Source organism: Passer domesticus, chromosome 1, assembly GCF_036417665.1.
Source record: "Passer domesticus isolate bPasDom1 chromosome 1, bPasDom1.hap1, whole genome shotgun sequence".
Lineage (NCBI taxonomy): Eukaryota > Metazoa > Chordata > Aves > Passeriformes > Passeridae > Passer > Passer domesticus.
In genome coordinates this window covers 35,208,054-35,233,186 of record NC_087474.1, presented here as the reverse complement: position 1 = coordinate 35,233,186, position 25,133 = coordinate 35,208,054, and the positions used below count along the sequence as shown (strand labels likewise).

General features: G+C 36.8%; 1 protein-coding gene across 9 annotated transcripts in view; it reads left to right on the top strand.

The window, feature by feature from the left end:
* The window catches only part of TBC1D5 (TBC1 domain family member 5), a 311,934-nt gene that overhangs the window by 151,642 nt on the left and 135,159 nt on the right, over positions 1-25,133 (top strand). For all 9 annotated transcript variants that reach the window (XM_064413964.1, XM_064413959.1, XM_064413950.1 and 6 more), the window contains 5 exons: positions 4,336-4,402; positions 18,125-18,233; positions 20,000-20,089; positions 20,181-20,252; positions 22,566-22,633. In XM_064413964.1, the coding sequence (XP_064270034.1) occupies positions 4,336-4,402; positions 18,125-18,233; positions 20,000-20,089; positions 20,181-20,252; positions 22,566-22,633 (406 nt within the window). The remainder of the gene's footprint in view (positions 1-4,335; positions 4,403-18,124; positions 18,234-19,999; positions 20,090-20,180; positions 20,253-22,565; positions 22,634-25,133) is intronic.

Genomic DNA, 25,133 nt, shown 5'->3' with positions numbered 1-25,133 from the left:
AAGATAACAGTTACTGCAAGTGACAAGCCCATGTGTTCTGGGTGAATCTAGTACCCTAGCAAGTGTACAGTTTGCAAATCCTTCTCCATGCATCTCAGGAGTCTAAAGAAGCTACAATTTGAAATGTTCTTTTTTATTAGTTAGGGAAAGTGTCAATTTTGAGTTACACAACTTCTCTTGGAAGAGCCTTCAGCTGTGTCTGGCAGTGTCAGGTCCCAGCTGCCCAAGTCCCAGCTCCCTTTAGCCCTTGGTGTCTGTGCACAAGAACAGACTTCACTGAAGTGAGGCAATTTCAGGAGAAAGTTCTCATTCTTAGGTGAGGGAGTTGCTACAGTTAAGAAAGGAGCAATCCAGGTAATTCTGTCTCTTTGGAAGGATACAGCCTTATTTTATTATTGTAATAAAGCCAGTAACTGCTCTAGTGCTGAAAGCCATCCTTACTTTGATACAGGTGCTTGCTACAGTATTGCTCGTTTCCTTTCTCTTTTCCCTGAAAGTGTGACAGGATTTATTCTACCTTTTTTCCCCTAGCTTGTGCGTTTGAAGTTAGGAAAGCTTTTCAGAAGGTCTGTGGCAGGGTTACTAGAGCATCCTCTGTCTCTTTAGCAAAACCCTTCTTCCGATAATTGAGTTTCAGAAGGAAATTAAAGATTAGCGTAATACTGAATCGATTTTTTAAAGGGGACCACGATATTTGTTACTAGCATCATAAATCTTATATTCATAGCTGTTTAGTATACATCCAAATTTTACCAGAAATTTGGGTCATTATCAATGAAGAAGACAGAAGTAGTATATCTGTTCTATTGAGAGTTCACCATATTTTTCAGGAGGAGTAACTGGAACTTTCCTGAGGAGATGTGATCCAGGGCATGGATTCCCACAGCTTGACATCATTAGTTAGTGAAGCAGCAGTCGTATTTGTCCTCTTTATCACTAACTATGGAAACTTAATAGGATTTGCTAAAAAGCCTTTTGGATAAAACTAGGTAAAATTTAGGGAGTCTTCTGTTAAGAAAATGAATCTTTTGCTCTTTGCTTTAAGATTTTTATCACTTTCAATGAATGTCTTAGTAATCTTTCAAGGTGTCAAAACAGACATACCCATCTTAAAGGTGATAGAGCAAGGGAGCAATCACAGAAGGGTCTGTTCCACTATATCCTGGGTTTGAGAGCTTAATACACTTAGCCCTATCCATTTTTGGTAGCTGCTGCTAATGATATGATGAAGCAGCAAAAGCAGCTCACAAAAAAGTGCCCAAACAGTAACTTGTATGGTTATGAGATTTATTAACAATGGATGTACAATTAAAAATGTGAAGGTATTTTGGCTATCATTGCATATCAACGCAGGAAATTATTGTCTTCAGAATAAAGCAAGCTAGACTTAGAGTAGTTTGTGAAGAACAGCTCAGTGGATACAGCAGACCCAGGGTCCTACCAACTGTGGGGATCCTGGTGAAAGAGCAACTATTATCTTTGTTTTCTTTGAAAAGTCCTGTTCACTCTTCAAGCAGGACAAATGGTTTTGTTGAAAGATGGTGAAATCCATGCATTTTTTGAGATGCTCTTAAAGTTCATTCTACAGAAAGTTGGAAGATTATGTTGCTATTCTTGAAAAGACATACTTTTTCAGTATATCAACTTAGCATTGTGAATTAGGTGGATTTTTTTTCAATCTAACTAGTGGTAGGTGAATGCTTACGTTAAGTATGAATGAAGTGCAGTAGTGCATTCAGGACCCATTTTGATGTGCTGTGTCCCTGTAGCACTTGCCCAGTATCACTGCACCTGGCCATATGGCTTTAACAGAGACTGAGCATAGTTCAGTCATTTCTCTGAATGCTCAGGATCAGATGTGGAGATGGGTAATATATGAAAAAGCGTATTACTGAAAATTGTCCCAATATGGGAGACTATTTTACAAGATATGAGGGGGAAAAAAATGAACAGATGGTTATTAATAACGGGAGGGTCGGCTTCTGGATGAAATATCTGGTGTTGTTAATTTAGTTAAATTTAGTAAACAAAAAGCAGATTGATTAAGTAGGATTTCCATTTTCAAAATAAATGGAGAGAGCTAATTAGTGAAATCAACTGGACTGAGTGATTTTAGACTAAGATGTAGTAGAGGTTTGGGATTTATTTTAGACAGAGGTGCAAAAGTTAATAAAAAACCCTGCATTCCAAATTAGATGAGAAAAGAAACACTTGGAAGTTTTATACCAAGGTGAATGTTTAAGTATTTTTTAAGGAATGTCTGGAATGAGCAAAGATCTTCAAAGAAACAGAAAAGCAGCTTCATCTGCAAGGAAGGCCACATCCTGGATATCAGAAAGTGTGGGTTTATAGAGACAATCAGCAAAAATTAAGTTGAATAATTTCATAAGATGAGAATTTAAATATACAGGAAAATATTACTTGACTATGTAAAGGAGCTTGCTAAGAAAGAGAACTAGAACCATTCTGCAGTGTGAATGGACAAATGATACTAAATGTAATCCAGCTCTGGTCTGAAAAGGAAAACATTTAATTTTCAGTAAAAATAGAATTTCATGCAAAGGCCTGAAAATAAATCAATAAAATAGATGGGAGTGTTGGGTAGATACTGTAAATTAGCAGAGCTAAAAATCTGACTTGCAGACTTCAAGAATATTGACAAATGCTGCTGCATGGAACAATTTTTAGTACTTTAGTTCATGGCTGATGAATGGAAATATTATACCTGTACTTAGAATAACAGGGGAAAGAAAAGTGACAGCAAAGCACCTGCATGGACTGACCATTATCTGTGCAGGGCTCTAAAAAGGTTTTTAAGAAAGAAATAAGAGAGAAAAGTGAAGCAAATGGCATAACTTTTATTGCAGAATTTTTGTTAAATGGGATATTTTGGCCAGCTAACCTGCCTGCTTTTCAAACTATATGTTCAGGAAATACATTAAATCTGTCTGGATCTCAGTAAACCATCTGATGCAGTGCCACAGGAGATGCTGTGAAATAGAAAGAATTAGTGAAATGTAGTAATTCTGAGATGAATAGAGAAATGCAAATTTTAATGAAAGAATTCTTTTTAGTGAAGCTTGGGGTTGAACCAGTCTTATTCAATATTTTCATTTGTTGTCTTGACACAGAATGAGAGCTGATAGACTTCTATTAAGTAAAGTTATTGGAAGGTAATATCTGGTGCCAGTGCAAATAGAGTATTCAGGCAGGACTGGTCCTTTCTGAAGAAAAGAGGACTGCAAACAGCATGACATTGTGTGAACTACAGTATTGCACTAGCAAGAATTTTTCGTGTAAACTGAAAACTTCATGAATAAAAAATTGAGAGTAAATGTGCAGGCATGTTTGGTTAAGGATGGCTGTGAAACTGCAGGATGGAGTGGTACAAATGTCATCTGTATCGAGCAAGATTTGTTTGATAGTGAAGAAAACCACTGTCCAAATTACCAATTCTGAACTTTTAGTATGCTGTCTACAGCTCCTGTCCCTCCTTTTCCATGTGCAAGAAGGACTGAGTTAAAGAACATGGGGAATATGAAGCCTCATTTAGAAAAAAAGACTGCAAGAACTTGATTTCAGTCAGAAGAACAGAGAACAGAGTTGTGCAGTGCTACCTGTGAATTAACTAAAGGGGCACATAGGGACATAGAAGAATTATCATGCTAAATGACGGTGCAAGAATAAACAGTATAAAACAGGACAAGAATAAATTTGCATTGAAAAATACATTACTCCTAGCTTTTAGCAGTCTTGCAATGGACATAAGTTATAGAAGGAAAATTTTCTTGTAATGCTTGATTTCTAGCAGCATCACTGTTCTATGTATCGCCAGCCCACAGAATGTAAAATAAGATGTTTGGCAGATGTCTTAATAGGTACTTTCAAGGAAGTTTGAAACTTATGCTATGACCAAAAAAAAAAACCCTGCCATCACAAACTAAGCCCAGAATTTTTCACAAAATAGCTGAACTTTTACTTTTTTTTACTCAGTGTTGGTAAAATCAAGCTCTTCTACTTACATGGTACACTTCTGTAACCCTATACTAGTTAAATTGTGTTTAATAATTTGAGAAGCGCCTCAATCAAAACTTTAAGTGAAATTAAATATCAGATTTTTCAGGATTCAGATTCCAGTTTGAACTTGGAGGGTAGTTAAGATGGCTGTAAGAATTTGGAGAGGTAAAGTTGAGATTTGTCTGTGTAAGTTTTTGGTTAGTTTTATTGTGACTGAAGTTACCATAGATGGTAAAATCAGTTGCAATTCTCATCCATATTGTGTTCATATCAGAGTTTGTCTTACAACAAAGGTGTTTTCTCTTATTTTTGTATTAGGAGGATCAAATGAAAACGGGAGCACACCCTCCACCTCAGATTCAGATGGAACTTTTATTTCTTACAGGTTGGTAATTTTTTACATTTATTTTCTAATTTTGAGAAGGTTGATTATAATAAGCATAATCTATTTAATGCAAAATAATAGGTCCTATACTTTAGGAGGATTGTGGAGTCTAAACTGAAACAGTGAACGAAAGAACACGAAATGTTTAATTAAGTAATAATGTGAAAATTTGTTTTCTAGATTATTGGGTTTTTTCAAAAGTTGTTCAAAACGCTTAACTGATTAAAGTACAATATATTTGAAAGCCTAAACATTTTAAGGTTGTTTTTTGTGGGTTTTTTCCCTCCAAATTATTCAATAAAGTAAACTCACGGCAACTAAGCTAAATGTTGAAATATTCAACTCAACAGTGATCACCTTTCTGATCTTCTCCAAAGTAACTGGATTTATGGACCACGTGAAATTCTATTGCCTCATTATTTCATGTCAAAAACCATAGCCAAGATTAGTTAAATTTGAGATTGACAGGAAAATAATAATTCAATTTTGTCGGCAGTAAACACCAGTTAAAGAAACTTTTTTTCAGCAATGTCATTGAGTTTGAATCTTGCTTGGGTACATACCAGAGGGTGTCTTGTGCTTGAAAGCACAGAAAGCTAATCAGCAGGTGTATACTTTCATCTTTCACCCTGCAAAATACTGACTCTGCTACAAAAAAATCTTCTTCCTTGTGACTAGTAAATTAATAGTATGATTTGTGCTAACCAGAAGGGTTGCATTTGATTTTCATGTTTAAGTATGGTAAAACAAAACATGCTTACCACATGATTATTTTTGAATCATTTAGTGGACTCTGTTGCTTGACATTTTTTTCATTTTTGGTTTGTGCCCTGCTGGAATCTCTACTTCAAAGAGGTGCAGTCAGGCAGGAGGAACCTGCCTGCTCACCTTGTCCTGGTTGCAGCCAGCTGGGTGTGGAATGTTGCACCGTGGCACAGGCACTGAGCTGTGCTGGTCACAGGGAGCCTCGGGCGTGGGGTGGCAGGGAGGGACACAGTGCTGGAGAACCTGTTACAGGCTGGAGACAGAGCCATTGCCAAGGAGAGCAAGGAGCAAGCAGCCTGGTCTTGAGGATGTTGAAAAAAATGACGTTTTGTAAGGACCTAGAGGGAACAGCAAAGAGGTGGCTGCGATTCAAACACCCAGAGGAAGTTTCTGGACTAAGAGCAAGGTGGGAACAAAGGGTGTGTCTGCAGGGATGGGTGGGTTGATTTAGGTATCTTCACAATTTTATTTATCCTAATAAGTCAACTCTAATGAGACCTACTTTGTGATGAGGTAAAACTCTTCTAGGGTAGTTAGCATATTCACTTTGATAAAATATATTAGAAGATCCATTTTAGGGTTCTGCATGACTCTTTTTCTTGTCAAATTCAAGTTTTCTGCATGCAACATACTGTCTAAGTTAAAAGAAGGGCCAAAAAATACCAGCCAGGATAGTCTTCATGCTTATTAGGTAAGAAGCATATGTAAATAGTGACCACAAACCAGTCTCTCAAAAATAGGCAAGATAGAATTTAACCAGACCAGCAAAAGAAAGTTGAGAGCTCTCTCTGCCATTAAAGACAGCCAACTTATTCCTGAAAATCATCAGCTTAAGAGCACCAGCTGTTGTACCTGTCCAGTGGCAACACTTAAAGAAGAAGCAGCCAGCATTAGCTAGACTCTGGTTCCATGAGAGTGTGAGCTGTGGAGCTGGGCTCTGAGCCCTTCTTGTCACCCCTGCTCCATGCAGGCAGTAGCACTCATCTCTCAGGGAGCTAGTCCAGGGAGCTAACCCAGCCCAACCTGTTCATTCTTCCGTGGGAGAGCTTTCTGGTGACTTCCTCCTGCCAAAGCTTCCCATGGTATCAGTGCCAGTGCAGGGAATGTAACCAGTGGGAGGACAGAGCATGGTACCTTCTACTTGAATCAGCCTAATGCTTTAGTGACTCTTTAATGCTCCACAGATTAAGCGGAGGTTAAAGCTGGTCTTTGTATCTATATATTCCTTAGTCCAAAGTGCATATAATAAATATTATGTTGGCTACAGGTCCCACTGAATAATACTCATATTCTGTCAAAGAGAATTGCAGCCCGACTTAGAAAACTGAAGTAAATAGCCTTTTAAGAGGGATCCCATATTTCATTGCCAAAATATTATTGATATAATTAAAGGCAAAATAGTAGAAAATATACATATGTGTGTATGTAGTTCAGGGAGGTGTGTATGTATACATATATAGAAAAAAGTAACCTCTGACTTCTCATAGTTGGCAAGCTATCATTGTTATTTAGTACTAGTGCTTGAGATGTGAAATGTGTATTTGTTTCTCAGTAGCAAGTAATTCCTATGATCTAGTGAGACTGGCTATAAATTTGATGGTTGGGTTGGATATTGTTTTGATGGTTATAGTTCTGGACTGCAGGTTAAATAAAACTGAACATCTAACACTGTATGAAAGACAAAAAGTGACTCCTAAACTATCTTGAAAGGTAATGATGGTAAATGGCTGTTATTTCTTTAAAGACTTTAGAAATTTTAACCTACTTTAGGACACTGCCAAGGATTATTGTTTTAGTAATTTGGTAAAGTTAATGATAGCCTTGTTTACCCAATGCAGTCTATCATCTTTTAAAAAGACCAGCTAATGAATTTTTGCCCTAAAAGAGGCAAAGGCATCTTTGAATCATGGTAGATACCATATGTATGCAGAAGGTTAATACATGAAAAATTATAATGAAAATTTTTGTTGAAACAAAAGTTGCATAATATTTTGTCAGTAATAGGCCTTTACAATTTAATTAGAAGAGCTTACTCCAAAAAATATTTGAATATTAATAAGTTTTGTTATTAAAGTGCTCTTAAAAACATTGTTTTTACCACAATATAAAAAATAAATCCCAGGAGAAGTTGCTTGATTCCCACATTTTCTGTTTTAAAGGACAGTTTGACATTATGCAGTACAAGACTCCAAGTGTATGTGTTAATAAAGGATGACATATCATTATTCTTTAATATATTTACGATGCTCCAGAACTATTTGTATGGTTTTATTTTTAATATGAAGGTGTCACCTTAGAGTTTGTGACTCTTGCTTGTGTTGATCACAGCACAGATGTAGTGCTGCATGTGTTCAGATAGTGAGCATTTCCCTTTAGGTCATAAAGTTTGTAAGTAATATAAGTGAAAAGCACATGTGACTGGCATTTATTTCTAAATATTGTTTGAGTTTGTGAATGCATCCTGTCAGGTCACAGAGAATTCTCAGCTGGTCTTTATGCTCTGATGGAAGTACTCTTTGTGTACTTGGGAAGGAGCTTTACTAATAAGAAATAATTAAAATTATTTCCTAGAAGCATGTCATCAAAATTAGAAGTTCACTATTAGAAACATTTGAACAAGGATTTAGACATAAAATAACTTTCAATAATTTAAGGAAAATACTTCAGCTCTGCTCTACTGTATTATTTTACTGTTATAGTTAAAGCATTTTTTGGATGTCCAAATGGGCTGGACTTCACCAAAAGGAAAAGGAAAATAGATGTGGGTCTTTAGTTTCAGTATCTGCAATGCAGTGCCACTGGAAAGTGGAAATACTGTCTTTCTCCTCCCTTCCCAAGGGCAGCTGACCTTCTCCTCGCCAAAGAGGTGAACCCCTTGCCAGCACATATGACTACAGACTATTACATTAATCTGTTTAGCCTCAGTACCAGCTGCTTGCATGTTTTTAATTATCTTATTAGATGGTATAACAGTGACCTATGAAATAAAATGAAGGTGAGTATTTTTTAACTTTATTTTACAGGCTATTTTTCTAAATATATTTTAATGACCTAATTATGACTTTTAGGGAGAGCCATTGATGCAGACATTCAATTTGGCTTATAGAATCTAACATCTCAAGGACACTTATTTTCTTTCAAGGTGGATTCATACATTAATACTGCTTCTAATAAATATATAACCTAAAAAAGCTCACTTTTCATACTTGTGTATGAACTTACTTTATGATTCAGAGACCCATGACTGCTATGTTGGATAACTTCTTAATACATCTTTGCACATATATATAAGTTTAATTCTTACCCCATGTATCAAGATAAAGTTCTTTCCTCTGTGGCTTAAATTCCGTGACAAATGGTGATTGCCCAGAGCTGTGGGTTGTGTAGACAAGGTGTATTCCTTCTTCTGCTCATATTTCAAATAGGTAGAGGATCTAGTATAAGAAAGACTTTTGTATTCCATTTTCTCCTCCTGACTTCTTACAGATTCTGCTTACCAGATGTTTCCTTCCTTGATGCAAAAAGGCAATGTGGTCCTGCTGGCTGAGGCGTTTCTTGTGTGCCAGCCAACTGCGGGCACTGAGCGTGCAGAAGAAAGACGGCAAGGGGTGCAAGCTGTTCCTCCTTGCCTCTTCCCGCTTCCAAAATGGTGCTGAAACCAGTTGGGTTGCCCTGTGGCTTTTGTTGGCAGTTAAGCCAGAAGTGGCTACATAGCCTCTTTCCTTACGTTTTAAACATACTGTGAAGATGTGTGCAACTTACACACTTCCACCTTATGGAAAACTTAGTCTATTAGGAAGCAGCCCTTTTCCATCTACACAAGCCTAGCTAGTCTTGTTCATTGTACTTTATTGTTTCAATTTTAAGCCACTCCTGTGCAATTATGGTCTTATTTTTCCTGATTTTGTTCACTGTATGTCCACACATAATCAAGAGATGCAAAGAACAAGCTTGTTTCTGTGGGTTTTTCCGTTTTTGAAATAAGAAATATTGGATACAGAAGGCAATGCAGTGAAATTGTCACTGCCACTCCACAGTGCAAGGAGAATTCACTGCACTTGCATCCTTTCTCTCTTTCCACAAGGAACTAGTAAAACTGGCATCCATGTTTATTTTGATTATCCTAAACCATTTGCTAGACGCTGTTCCAGTTGATGCCATTTATGTGCAAAGAGGCCTTTTCAGTGTGAGTTAATTTTGTCTGGGAGCATGTAAACTCTCTCCTTGATTCTTCTGAAAGATCATGTTCATAATGTGCTAAGAATCTTTCTCTGGCTGTGGTAGTCTGTGCCAGTACTCTCATTTTGTCAGTGTTTGTGGTGCTGCTAGGAATTCCATCTTGCAAATCTCCTTTTTCCAGCAAGAGAAAGTGACTGTTTGCACTGATCTCAGGTTTCCTCCAACAGGTTCTTTTTATTCCAGAACTTGGAAGATCACTGTTATACCTATTAAAAGCTTAGAAGATTTCTGATTTTCTCTGAAGTCTTTAAAATTGCATTTCTTTTCTTTTTTTTTTCCTTTTAAGGAGACTTACATTATTTCCATCTCTTTCTTTTCAAATTTGTATTATTTACTTCTTCCTTCCATAGTTGATCCTTGCTGCATTTCTTACCTGGTGTTCTAAGGAATTGGTGAATGATATCATAAGACAAGGAAGAATAAATTGTGATTAAGGAACTGAAAACCTCTATTCAGTATACTTTTTCTAAGATACAAACATTTCAATATATATATTTTGGATTTTTTTCACTTTCTCAGTGAAAATTATATTACTTTCTAAAGACATAGAAATAGTAATATGGACTTGCTTTCTGGTTTAATGCAATGTAATAGGGAAAAGCAAATTTAAAACATTTCGTTAAAGCTTGAGATGGTTTTGACAGAGAATCAGAAAGGAAAGGATTGAGTTACCAACATCTTTTGTTGGTAGAATGATTTTTTATGGATTGGCTGCAAGAAGGAAAGACTTAGATTGTAAAGAGAGACCATGGAAGAGAGAATGATAATTTATAAAATCCATGGAAAGCAAGTGAAAATTTTAGTTCACTCTTAATTTATTCTGTTGTACTTGAAAATCAGCATATATACCACTGACACCACAATCAACTGATGCCATGTTTTCCCTTACTAATGGCTTTCATTATGATTTTCTTTTACTTTTTCACTCTCAATAACCTTCACAGCAGTTGAGAGATGTGACTGGGGACAGGGGGGAATTTTCAAGAAGTCTAAGAAGCAGGATGCAGGGAAATGGGCCAGTTAGCCACACCTTGGCCCCAGGGAAGATGGAGAAGCAGGTGGTATACTGGGGGCTGGAAAAAGGACCTGGGAGTCCTGGCAGGCATCAAATTGAACGTGAGTCACCAGTGCTCCCTTGCAGCAAAGAAAGCTAATAGCAGGCTGGGATGCATTAGGAGCAGTGCTGCCAGCAGTCCAGAGTTGGTAATCCTTCCCCTGTAATCCATACCTGGAATGCTGTGTCCAGTGCTGGGCTCCCCTTTACAAGAAAGACGTGGGCATACTGGAGAGTGCCCAGAAAAGGGCTGCTAAGATGGTGAAGGAAATGGAGCAGCTCTTCTGCGAGGAAAAACTGAGAGAGGTGGGAATGTTCAACCTGGAAAAGAGAAGGCTCAGGGCATCTTTCTGACGTCTGTGAGTATCTAAGTGAAGGATAGAAGAGACACAGAGACAAGCTCTTTCCAGTGACAAACAGGAACAAGATCAGAGCTAATGGCCACAAAGAGAAGTACACGAGGTTCCATCTGAATATCAGGAGACACTATTACATCTGGTTTTTAGTTGGATGATTTGTAAAGCTGTAGATTTTAACTTCTGTTGTGTCCTATAGGAAGCTCTTACCTTTTCTCTTCCTTAATGAATGCATGTTTGTATAAAAAGGCTGCATGCTTGTGAACACACCCAACTCACAGAGCTCTGCCTAGCTGTGAGTATGAGCAGAAGAGTAAAACAGCAGAAGTTGTAGAACTCTGTAGTCAGAAGTAGCAAGTAAATGTTCTTCATGTACATGCAAAGGATTTCAAAGGTAGTGGGGGATTTAAACTAGAAAGCTTTGACCCTGCAACTGTCAAACTCAGTTACAATACAAAACAAAACCAAAAATAGTTGAACATAATATCTACATTTTGTCTCACCATTGTGAAAATGTATGCAGAAAGTATTGAGTAGAGGAAAATGTGCTGCTGAAATTTAGTCTTCAAAATGGCTGTAACAAGTATTCTTCTATAAAAGCTGAACTGATAAAGGGTTGGAAATTATGTGCTTTCCAAAGGCCAAACTTGGCTCTTTGGCTGAGAACCACCAAGGCAAAGTGGACTATTTGGAATATGGAGAAAGGTATCTGGGGCTTCTGCGTCAGACCTAGTGCTATGAGGAAGGGTGCTGGCAGAGCATCCTGCTGCCAGTGCAGTCTTATTTCAGTCCCTAAGCTGTGCTGCACACACACTGGTAGCTTAAAGAGCATAGCTAACTAATAACTTTATTTGCTGGAGTGTTTGCCTTAAGAAAGTGATTTTACCTTTCTTCACACAAACCTTTTTAACTGTATGTCAGCCAAAAGTAGATGAAACCTGAACTGTTTAGAAAAATCTGCCCTTTGAATGTTCAGCCTCCCAGCAACACAGCCATGCATATTTACACTTACATGGCTGTTAGCTCTGCCACGTATCCTGAGGCAGGACTTTGAGAAACAGAGGAAAATACATGTATTTTCCAAGCAGACTGATAAGCCTTCACATTAAAGCTGTCAAATGGATTTTCAGGGTAGCAAATAGAAATCTGTGTGTTTCAGAAATATTTTTTAGAAACTCTACTTCTTATTACTTGATACTACCTTTCAATTGTTTTTTTTTTCTCTGTTTTTATAGAATTAACTCTCTCTTTATTACATTCCTGAAAGTTGCCTCACTTTTTTCTCAACTGTTGATTTTACAACATAATAAATAATACAAACTATGCATATTTCTTGGATTTATGCAGTATGTTTGAAGGAATTGTTACCTCTATTTAAATATTTAAATATAGATACTTGATGTTTCTATCAATAAAGATCTCATATTGCAAAACATATGACACAATAATTTGAGAACTGGTTTTCTTTCTGATGGCCTGTTCAGAAGCCTGTTGCTTCATTGAGTGCCCCTGAGGAGCTGAGTTTGGGTCTCAGTATTTTAAAAAGCACATTCTGAGGATGAAAGCCAGTATAAAATGTGAAATCAGCTTTTCTAGAAGCACACATGCCATTGTTTTAAGATGATTTTGCCAATACTAGCAGCACTGCTCAAGAATTTTCTTTGGATCTCTCTGAGGTTATCCATTTTATCCTTTGATATTGGTCTAGAGGATGGAATAAGCTTGAGATTTAGATTGAAATCCTAAATATGTAAGCAAATGTTTCAGTAGTAGAGCAGTATTCTTCCACAGACTGAGGAATAGCCTCTGTTATCTAAATGTTGTTGTAAATATCAAATTTGTCTTGTTTCTGCAAGAACTCAAAAACAAGTATTTCAAAACTTGGCATGAAATATTTTAAAAATGCATGAGGCAAAATAATGATACACACTATCTGATGACCCAGTAGATGCTGGTTTCTTTGTTAACTGCAGTTTCACCTGAACATGAGTTATGGACAGTACTATTTACCTGGTAGATCTGAGCCCCCGCAGTCCCAGAACTGAATCGTTTGCCCTTTCTCAGGGACATAGATTGTAGTTCCATGTTGTTCTTCACATTTTTGCATTTTCTGGGTTTTAGTGTCTTCCACAGAGTTTTGGTGTTGTCTGAACATGATGGTACAAAAATACTGCTAACACTAGTTTTAGACTTTGGCAGGATCTGCATTCATGCATTTCCCCAGCTAAATCCTGTAAATCAGTAAATGCAGAAGCAGCAGTTATTGGTGTCTGTGCTATACCAGTCTCCCTCAACAGTATTTCTTCCTCTTCTGAACAGAGTATGTATTTTTTAAGGAGCCATAATGGGCTACCATTGCATTCTTCTGCATATCTATGCTTGATATATTGGTTTTACCATTATGCTGGAGATTGAAATTTAGCAGCAGAGCCAGAGGCAGTTGTTCTACTTCTGCCTGTCAGTGGAGGAAAGTCTTTGTTACCTCTCCCCAACATGCACAAGCTCAATGTTGCCTCAGTAAAGCTCTTGGAACTATTTGAATTTCAGAGTTATTTCCTAGGCATATTGTTAAATTATCAATGTCTTGCATTCTGAAAGAGTTTATGGTTGCTCATTCCTCTACACCTGAGCAATTGTGGGATTCCAGTAACTTTTATTAAGATATTAGACCTTAGAGATTCACATTCCTTTTCAGGAATGCTATCTAAGTGCATGCAGAATTTTACTTAGACTTTCTGGTGTAAAGTCCTGCTTGTTGTGATCTTTACTGACAGTCAACTGAGAGGAACATTTCTGTTCCAAACTTCAGGCTTCTGTATTTGAAAATCTGATGCTTGTAATTGCCTTAACAAGAATCATATCCACAAATCATATCCTGTAGAAGAGAAAGAAAAATAGACTTCTATATATGGTTTGCTCAGAGGTCAACCTCCTAAGAAAGAGATTGTGTGTCTTAGAGCAGACCCCAGTATACAATTCTTTGGCAGAGAAATTTAAACTCTTGTGGTTGTGACAAGTGCATGTTTTAAAAGATGGAAAGGAACAGATGAGAACTATGAACAATTCCTGCAGAATTAAACCCTTCATTGATTTGCCTGCTTTTTCTTTCATACATATTGAGCACTTTTCCCACTTTGAAGTAATGCAACTCTCCCTAATTCATGCCAGTAGATATTTTACATTGGACAGCAGTGATAACGCATATGAAATTAAGTTTCTTAAAGAACTATTACTCCAATAATTTCTTTCTCATTCAGGTCTGCACTGGTTTGGCACAGCCTGGTTATTGGTAACAGGGGGGTCACAAAGGTGGCTTCTGTGAGAAACTGCTGGAAGCTCCCACCATGTCCAGCAGAGCCAGTCCCTGATGGCTCTGAAGATGAGCATGGTGCTGGCCAAGGCTGGGCCAGTTAGAGATGTTGGCAATGCCTCTGTGATGACATATTTAAGAAGAAAATCAAAGTGGCACATGCACAGTTTTTCTTAGAGAAGAGAAGGACATGAGAACATGTAAGAGAAAACAATATGGAGACACCAAGGTCAGTGGAGAAGGAAGGGCAGGAGCTGCTCCAGGAGCCAGAGCTGAGATTCCTCTGCAGAATATGGTAAAGACTGTGGTGAAGCAGCTGTGCCCCTGCAGCCCCTGGCAATCCGCGAGGGATGCAGGGATCCACCCGCCTGTGGGGGAGATGCCCACACCAGAACGGGTGGATTCCTGCAAGAGGATGTGATCCAGTGGGAGACCAGGTGGAGGGAGGGAGCCCCTGCTTCCAGGCTGGAACAGCCTGTCCTTGGAGGACTGCAACCCATGGAAAGAGTGACCCATGTTGCAGCAGTTTTGGGAGGACTTTGTGGGAGGGACTCTTGTTTGCAGCAAATGCAGTTTGGCTGCTGCTCATGAGTGTGGATCCATGCCAGAGGAGTTTACAGAGAACTGTCTCCCATGGGAGGGACACCGTGGCCTCACAGGGGAAGGACTCCTCTCCCTGAACAGCAGAAGAAAACCTTGGATGACAAACAGACCAAATCCCCATGCCCTGTCTCTGCGCTGCTGGTGCAAAGGAGTGAGAGGTTGGGGGAAAAAAGGTGTTTTAAGGGCTTCTTTTACTTCTCATTATCCTCCTCTGACTCTGTTAGTAGTAAATTCACTTGGCAGCTTTAGGTTGAGGCTGTTTTGCTCTTGAAGTGTTTTCTCCCAGTCTGTATCTCAACCAATTCTTTTCTTTCCTCTGCCCAGCTGTGGCATGGGAGGTTGACGCAGCAGCTTTGGTGGGTGGCTGGCATTGGGCCAGTGTCAAACAAGGTCTTATATTATATGTATTTATTATTACTGTGAAGACTTTACAACATGCACAATAGTTCATTAGACAGGATACTCAAGAATCTAAAATGAAAAATATTTACAAAATAATCAGAAAACATTAACATTGACATTTGCCTTTAATTGTACAGTCTACAGGTGGTGTAACATAGGATCATACATTTAATTTTCTAGTTTGATTAAAAGTAAATGCATGTGATTATTCATAGTTTAGATGGTTTCTATTAGCTCTTTGAAGTCCTTCACTGAAGTGAAGCAAATGGAATATGGTAGACTTGAGTTCCAATCTTCATTGCTAATTTCATGTTGACCGGTGGGTTTTCTGCAGTCCTGGGTTAACAAGGCTCTTAGATATTATTTTACATAGTAGGGCTATATAATTTTAAATGTTATCTTTTTAGAATTGATTGCTTGTTCATATTAAACAGTGTCACCACTATTAAAAGTCTCTAGAATTGTAAAGCCTAATTTATTAGCCTTCATTCCAAATACTTGAGAAATGAATTTGTGAATGCTGTTCAGAAAGGATTTTAAATATCATTCAGCTCTACTAAAACCGATGCAGATTCCAGCTTCCAAGTAATTTCTTTTTCAGTTGCTTATAACTTTTTTTGTGATCCTAGCAGCCAAGGGGGAATGCAGAGGAGATACAATCTTGCCAAATTTCTTTTGGCGGTTTTAAAAGTAATTTGGTTCAAAACGTGTTTGGAATTGCATTACATTTTTTTTTTTAAGGCATAATATCTGCACTAATACAATTTCAGAAGTGTTGAAATTACTTTCTTACTGTGTAGCAATCACTTCCAGCAGCTGGTGAGAAAAATAACCTGAAGAGTTTCTTTCCTCTCTGTTCTTTCTTTTCACAGTTGCACTGGTTGAAACCTTTTGCTAACTCAGCTGACACACTGGCATTTTCAAAGACATTGTGGGAATGTCATCCACTTGCAGAACAATGTGAATAAGCTTCAGAGTCTGACCTGTTGTGTGCACAGGGGAATGTGGCACTCTTGAAACATAGCTACCTTAGGGAGGCGGCTTGGCAGGAGTTATAATGGCCAATGATGCTACAAAATTTACAATGGCAAATGAAGAATATTATATGTGATAGAAACAGGAGGGTTATTTAGATAACCATAATATACTGTAGTTACTGAAGTATAAGTGGCTGTGAAAGAAAGGCCCAGATTTTCCTCAAGCTGTGTCTGCTGTATACCATACGTTGTATTTAAAGGAGACAGAATCACGGTAAACAATCGTAGGCAGCTCCCTGCAGAAGGTGAGGATGTGTGGGAGACATGGAGACAAAAATGACCAGATAGTCTTTCTGACTTGGAGACTGGGGATTTGAGAGGAATGAAGGAAGCTGCTCCATACCATTGGAATGACTTGCTGCTCTTTTGGTCACCTGGGGGTACTGCCACTTGGGATAAGCTAAAGGCAACCCTAAACCCTGCAGTCTAACACTGCTCTAAGCATCTTTGCTCTTATCTAGAATACCTTCTGTTTTCAAAGTAATTAATAATCAAGACCCAGAAGTAAAGACTTTTTTTTTTTTTTTTTTTTTTAAGAATATGGTCCTAGCTGAAAGGTGGTGCATTCACAAACACAGGACTTCTGGTCTCAGCATGAATCATGAGCTTGCTCCTGTTACAGAGCAAGATGACCATAATCCTGGCTTGCCAAGTCCATTCCTCTGCAGTTCTCAGCAGCTATATTTTACAATTCTGTTTAAAAAAACTCACTCTCCCAACTCAGCTTAAAAGGCTGAAAACTATCTAACTTCATCTTGCATATATTTAGGGCAATTTGCAAAACCAGAGTTTGCTGGTATTTAGTATAACCCACTCTGTGACCCTCCTTAGCAGAGTAAATGTGGTGAGATCTTAGCCTGGAGTCATAATAGTAGTTTCCCTCTTCCTGATTTCATTTGGTCTCCCAGGGAGAAATAATAGTCTCCCATGTGACAGGGGAAGGAGGAGATGTTCACCTTAAGGACATGCATTGAAAATAAATCTGAAACACATTTCCTTGCACATAACCCAGCTCCTTACCTTGAAATTGCCCTTTGTATTTTGAAGTGGCTGCAGAAAGTCTGTGAGCAAGTTGTGGGCTACTAAGAATATCAGATGGCTTCAGCTGTTCTTGAGATTCATTTCAGTAGAAGTTGCAGGAAATATAGGTTTAATTCTTTTATTCAAACTCAGTAGATGGTTTGGGACAATTAATTTCCGATTGTTTCCCAGTAGAGCAGATTTACTTGTATATTAATGAGGCACAGGTGTTAGGCCCCTGGTGCCTGCATGCCTGGGAGGCATATTTAGGTTGTTTATCTAGTCAGCCATAGGTACTGCAAGGTACTCAAGCTTGCCTTTAACAGTTTATACAGTGAGGCTTTTTAATTTTTTGATGTTTTTTTAAATTTCCTAGCACCTGTTAAAATTTTAAAACTGATCATGTAGAAAGAAGTAGGAGTGATTTCAATAGTAAATAGCACTAAATGTTAAAGAAAGTCATCTTCTATGATGCTTAACTGCCCAGCTTGACATTAAGAAGAAAAGAAGGTTCATTTAAGCAAATACGTCATGTGAAGAGCTAATACAGTCAACAGTGTACTTTTCTGTTGCATATTTTTGGAATAGGTACTTCTTTGTCTACAGCTGAAACATGAATGTGCTTATATTAATATTCATTTTTCTTGTTTATTCACTGAACTGCAGTACCAACATTTTAGAGGAAATGGAATAGCCTCCATAGACATTATGAATTTCAGTAGCTGGCATAATTATAGCGATCTACATATTCATTAAATCCAAAGAAGAAATGTGTCCAAAAAAACAGCCATGCGTTTAGAAGTGGTACACAACTAAATATATACATTTTTAAAACTTGCTTTCCTCTGCTTATCCAAAATTGTATAGTGTCATATAGTCCTTAAATCAGCTAAGGCTTTCTTTTTGTTTAAATGTTCATTCCTTTTGCTTTTGCAGTAAAGAATGGGAAGAACTATTTGTAAACAACAATTACTTGGCAACTATACGGCTGAAGGGGATTAATGGGCAGCTGAGAAGCAGCAGGTTCCGTAGTGTTTGCTGGAAGGTAAGAAGAGAAAATATTTATTTACAGTTTGTGGTTGCAATATATCAACACATTACCTGATGCGCTGGAAGATTATTGATGCAAAGAATCATGAATTTTCCAAGAGACTTCATCCCAATGTTTTCCTACTCGTTTTTATAATTCATTGGACATTTGCTAACCACATCAAATGGCGTTAAAGCTGAATTGCAGGTAATAGCAAAAGAATCCTAGGAAAGTGTATCTTTGTGCTGGTGATATGTTTAGAATTGAGCCACACAGCCATTTCTCCTCTCAGTATCTGTGCAGGGAAGTCATGCACTGGAAATAGATAGGAAGTTAGTCTAAAAAATTATGGTTTTGTGGAATTTGGGACTGCTTTAAAATCAGTCTGATACTTCTGCTAGCTGGTTTTCCCAGTGAAATGAGAAAGTGAAGACCAATCCCTCTTGTGAGGACTGGATGAAGAGGGAAGCAAGGTCTTCCAAAAGCACAATAGCTCCTCGGGAGTTTTTTGTTGTTTTTTTCTTTTAAGTAGCAGGGAAAGGAAGAGAGAAAGAAAGCAAGGTAATACGGGGTAACTCTATAAAAGTCCAAACAAATTTTTTTACAATGGCATCAAGTCTTCTGTTGTGCACCAGCTCTGATAGTAGAGGAATTTTTTTCTAGTAGGATCACTGTGTGTTAATGCTGATCATTTAAATTCACTCACTTGGAATTTCTGAACCATCATTTTGGCACAGAGACCTATTAAAAGAAATTTAAAATACTCCTTATATATGAATGAAACAAAGAGGAAGTTTGAAATTTGAAATATACGTAGCATTGTACTAGTTTAAAGTTAATGCAAATATTTTATTCAGCAAGCCCAGTGAATCTATACCACCTGCATTGTTTTACCAGTTTGCTTCTTTTTAAGTCTCTAAATTAGGAGGCCATAACTCAAAGCCCTGAACTAACAAAAACATCAAGTCCTTCTCTGTCTACTAATTAAATCAAGGAGTGGTTTTATTTTAGAAATAAGGCAGGGTTTATTTGCTTGTCCCAATATGTATTAGGGCTCTGTTGTTAAGTTCTGAATTTTATTTTTTTTTTAGTGATTTAGGAATGTTTTTTGTTTGTTAGAACTTCTGTTTGTTAGTACTCCTCTTTCTTAACACTTTACAATGTGCAAATAAAAACATTGAAAAAGCAAGAAAATGCTGGGGTTTTTCCTTGCCTCAATTGCAGTTAAATAGTATTTTGCACTGCATGTTTCTTTCTAACCCTTTCAAAGAGACATGAAAAAACTGAGATGTAGGCATTCTCAAGGACTTTCTGCAAAACTTTCTCTCTTAGCTCTCTTGCAGAATTCTAGAGCATGTTTCATTTCTTGCATTGGGTATATCCTTCGGTGCTTAGGTCCTGCTCTGTGTTTGTGGTTCGTTTTAAACACATTGCATTAGGTCATCAGTGTTACATAATTAGCTTCAGATTTTGTACATTTCTTTTCACATCTTTCCATTTTGTTTCTGCCTTGGAAGTCACCATCAGCTTTACTGTATCTGTAGCAGTTTACAAAGCTTGAGTTCATGGCTTCAGTTGACTTTAATGCTTAATTTTGCCCCATAGAACTGCTGTTGTTCCTAGCTACTTATTCGTGGACTAAAATGCACTAAACCTAGAAATATTTATAGCTCTTTGCTTTCTCTTTCTTTCTGGGGTGGTTTATGCTGTCTGGTAGGATTTATCTGAAAAGCTGTGTAAAACTGATGAAACTTAATGAATTTATTTTGTTTTGCTAATAGTTATTTCTGGATGTTCTACCACAAGATAGAAGTCAATGGATTAAAACCACTTCAGACTTAAGAACTTCTTACAGTAAGATCAAAGAAATTGTAAGTTGGTACAAAATAGGTTCTCATACTTTGGCATAGACATTTATAGCATAACAGGAAAGGATCTAATTTTTTTTCTGTTTTTACCTAGCACATTACAAACCCTCGGAAAGCAGGACAGCAAGATCTGATAATCAACAACCCACTCTCTCAGGACGAGGGGGTAAGTTAACCCAACACATGCTACTAAAATTCTCATCGTCATACTGACAAAAGTGAGTTCTTGCTGAAGTAGGCAAAATGGCAGGTGCTAAAATCTCCCTCCTAAATGTCCAAACTGTGACTTGTGTTAACAGTTGTTCCACAGCTTCTGCTGGACAACTGGAAATGCCCATTTCCAGGTTCATATTCTGATTTTTAGGGTTTCATTCAGGGAATGCTGTGGTAAAAAAAGAAAATCGGTGCTGGGCTATATTTAACTGATACGCTTTTTTATCACTGTATGTTTTCATTTCATACATCAAAGTTTAAGGAGTGTTCAGTGGCTCTAGTTTAAGGAGTGTTCAAACGTTCAATATGAGGTGAATGCTGTTAACAGAACAATGAAATACTCTCCTCTGGAAGATTGTTCAGCCTTGGACAGTTTTTTTACTGCATTTTGTTATACCAGAAAAGCTTTTAAGAATTGTATCACACATGTCTTTAAGCTTTTCTATTAATTATGTTACCATTGTTACCATCAAAATTCTTTTTTATCATTTTTTTAAAACAACTTAATGCCATGAAAATAAATTGTTTGGCTGCACTTAAGAGATTTACACCTGAAAAGACTGTTTCAGATATCTCTGGTGATATTACTCCTGTTTTGTCCACAAACAGAAGCCCATACTTCATCTCTAGAGTGGTACTGTGCTCCTTATTTAATTTAGAAGGAGAGAGCTCTGCAGCTGTTATGACTGTGCACATCATCAAACTATTCTTGCATCCATCTGGAGAGAAAGTTGTGTCAAATGTAAAAGATGTAAAGCATTTCTGCTGTAGTTTGTGATTATACACAGTGGCTCAACCTGCTTTCTGCCTGTGGTGTCTTTCAGATGTAGAAAACAAAGGTTAGCATGTCAGAATATGTGGCAGGGGATTAATCTATGAAACAAAGCCACTGACCAAATCAGGCATAGGACTGAAGAACAAAGTGCCTTTGAGCGTCTGCTGTGACTTAATGTTGCGCCCATTTTGTGTCCTGATTTTTCCTTCCTTTTCACAATGCAGCTTCTGTTTGTTTCCTCTGTTCCGATGGGCCAGGGTGGGAGCAGGCTCAGAGGGGTTCCAAAATGTGGTGTAGCTGCACGAAAAGAGTTGTGAATTAAAAGGATACTTACTGTACGTAAGACATTATCAAAGATATAAATATTTTTGAAGTTTAGGTTTTTTTCTGAGTTGTAACACAACTATAGCAACTAATTAATATGGAGTTTTGTTATTTTATTTCCCTCCCGCAGATAGCATTAATTTACTCTCTCTTTTCTTTCTGTGGAGCATAAGCTAACATGGCAAAGAATTGCTTACTGGGAGGCAAGAAATTGTGGAAGTATTGTACATTCACTGGTGCTGCTGCTATCTGAAAACTTACCTAACCTGCATGAAGACTGCTATAAATTTTGCTCCATCTCTATTTTGATCAAGCTACCATCCCTTTAGAGTAGAGAATACAGTTTCCAATACTTTTTCTGGAGCATACAATTAACAGCATTTTCTGACTTCTTTCCAGTTAGCTTTACAACATATTTGTAAGCAAAGCATGGACACAAAAGAGAAATCATGAAAATGGTCATTAAGCATAGCTACAGAAGAACCTAAATCTACGTCAGATTCTTTTATTTAATATTTTCTATTTTGATAGTGAGCTTTAAATGCTCTGGCTTTTCCTATCATAATTTTTTTTTAGAATGGCCAGTTTTGGTCTTCAGAGTGGATTAGAATGATGATGTTTTCGTAATAGGTATTTGATTATCATACACTCCTTATATGATTTTGTCTCCACTAAAACAAACTCCCAAACAATTTCTTATTATGGATATTTCAGCAGCTTCCAATTAAAGTCCATGCATTTATAGAAGAAGTATGGTGCAGTCCAGTGATACAGACCTTTTTCCTTGTGTGAACAACTTAATTTTTTTCAGTTGATTTGCTGGTTCTGATAAGTTTGACTTTAATCTGCCATTCTAAATATTCTTTCTGGAACCCAAACAAGTAACTCACAAACTTGCAGCCATCCAGTGAGCAAATGCCATGAGCCTAGGACAGAGATCCAGGAATTTGGATGTTTTTATTTCTGATCCAAACTGACTTTCTCAGATATGTTGTGCTGATCACCAACATTCTTTATCTCCCAGAACATACTGATATATCTGTCTACCAGGAATGTTGAGGATTAATTTGTCAATATTTATACAGTACTTTGCAGTACTTTGTAGTTCATAAGCCTTAAGTATCAGTAGAAGTCTTGGTTTCATACAATTATTTTTTCCTATTTCAGAGTCTTTGGAATAAATTTTTCCAGGATAAAGAGCTTCGAGCAATGATTGAACAAGATGTGACGAGAACGTATGTAGCTCTTTAAGAGAAATTTCTATATATAAACTTCTATTCTGCATTTTTATGTGGTATATATTATATTGTGTTTTCTTGACTTTGGTTAGTGTAAATGTCAGGTTTGTTGAACATGAATGTGTGGAAACATACATTAAATGTATAAAAATACAACTTACATGGAGTAAAAAATGAGACAATTTAGCTGAACATTAAATCCCGGAGATTTATTGGTATCATTGAAGAAAAGCTCTTCTAAATTAAGATATTAGGAGGTGTACTACTTGTGAAATTTAATGTAGTCTTCTGTATGAAGCAAAGAGAACATAAGAGAAGCTGAAAGATCTTTAAATTATGATCATAATGAAAGATCGAACAGATTACTTTTCTAATTCTCAACACTTAATACAATCAATAATAAAAAAGCAGTTTGTAATTAGTAAGGGAAATGTCACTCGTATAGAAGTTGAGAGGTTCTATTTTTATTTATCACTATTCTAGCTTTATTTGTCATATATTCTTTTTAAAATTTGTCCTGATATTACTATGATTATGTTTTCATCTTCTTGGCCCTTAGGTCATTCCTGTTTAGAAACTTGTTTGAGTTAGAACACTCAGTTCCTGAAAATATTTCTTTTCAGAGTGTAAGCATTGAGTAATGTGTAAATATAATTAAATTCAATTACTGGTTTGCTACCATTTGATATTTTACTGTACTGCAAATATTTTTCCTTATAACTTGAAAAATGTGATGATAGTCATAGATTCTACAAATCCCAAGCTTACACATTTTCATTTACAGGAACCAAGTCATGCAGAAGAAATCATTGCAGTCTGGTTTTCGAATATTTTACATGTCCGTCCCTAGACCCATTCTTGAATGTATTTTGCCATGAGATGTATAATTAAAATCTGAGTATACTTTCATGTGCATTCTCACAACAGATGGTATTTTTTGTTTGTTAAAGGAAACAGTTCAGGATGTTCTAAGATTAAAATATATATGTATCTAAACTATAATTGGAGAATGAAAAGTTTTATGGAGGTTATGGTGGATGTAAGATTATTATTTAAATATATATGTATATACACACAAATTCCAGGCTCTCACTGTGGCAAATGGCAGAGTAGTATTCACTAATATCAGTAATAGTGACTAAAGAAATTTTCATTTATGCATTTATACAAAATTACATGTACTTGAAACAATAGTAGTATATATTGTGTCATCAATAGCAAAATAAGTTAAGCAATGAAAAAGCAAACTTTATCAGTGACATGAATGTATTTGATAAGCTACATCCATTTCATATGTACACTTTTTTTGTCTAATCATAAAACATAGTATGCATTTTTACATATACTTACGTATCTATTTGTAAACTATGATTATTTTTAAGAAGCAGTAAGTTCTTCATTCTGTGGCTTTATAATGTAAAACCCCTCTGGTTTTATTTACAATCTTTAAATAAATCCCTGGAGTTAGAATTTTAAAAGTTTAAAATTAATCATTAGTTTACAATGCGTTTTATTAAGGTTAAAATAATTATTATATTAAATTTTCATAATCACTACTTTCTAGCTGCTGTCTCTTAATTAATGTTTTTATATTCTTTGTCATCTAGTTCAGTCCTCCATCATCCCACTGCATCAAGTATAAAATGCTGTAGAGAGTGATGCTAACTGCACACAGAGTAGCAAACCAGAGTTCCAGCTATCAAAGCAGTGAAAAAATTACTCTATAATGCTTTTGTTAGAATTCCCTGAAGTGTAGTAACAATAAACAGGAAAAGTGGCTAGAATTAGGTTCCTAAAATTGGTATTGGTTTAAACTTCAGGATTTTGCTATCTAAAGGCGGCTGTAATAAAGTTTGTTCGTGTGTGTTTGCTCCTGTGCATTTTGAGAATCCTTATCTCACCTAATTATTGGGTCTGTGAAGCCTAGATACTCTCATCTGGGTTAACCATGCTTTAGAGTCTGTGTACCCGTAGAACTCTAGGACACAAATCATCTCTTCCTAAGGCATAAATACAGTTTTTGTCTGATGAATCACACTGGAGAGGTACAGTTTCCTTCAGTAATTATAAAGGGCTTTTAGCTCACCAGTACCTAACAAAACTTTAGTTTCCTCAAGTCAGGTGATAGAAATACTGTCTACATAAAAATAACAGCTTCCAATATTTGCAAGTAGGAAAGGATATTGTTAAGTTAGTCCCAACTCATTAGTGATCAATGTTTTTAAAACATTTTTTACATATTCTGCAGGAATAGAAATCAGCAGATTGGCAGATGCAAAAGCATTTAACACAAATTAAAATACCAGGTTACTTGTTGGCATTACAGTGTACATCTAGTGTTGCAAATGGCTAGATTTCATTACCTTCTTTTCTCTCTCCAGTATTTTAAAAAACTAAAATACCTAGGGAGCATTCCCTGTAGATGATCAAGTCAATATCTTCTCTTTTGTAGTAGTACTTTTATATATTGGTCTACTTAGTTTCTGCTTCAGGAGTA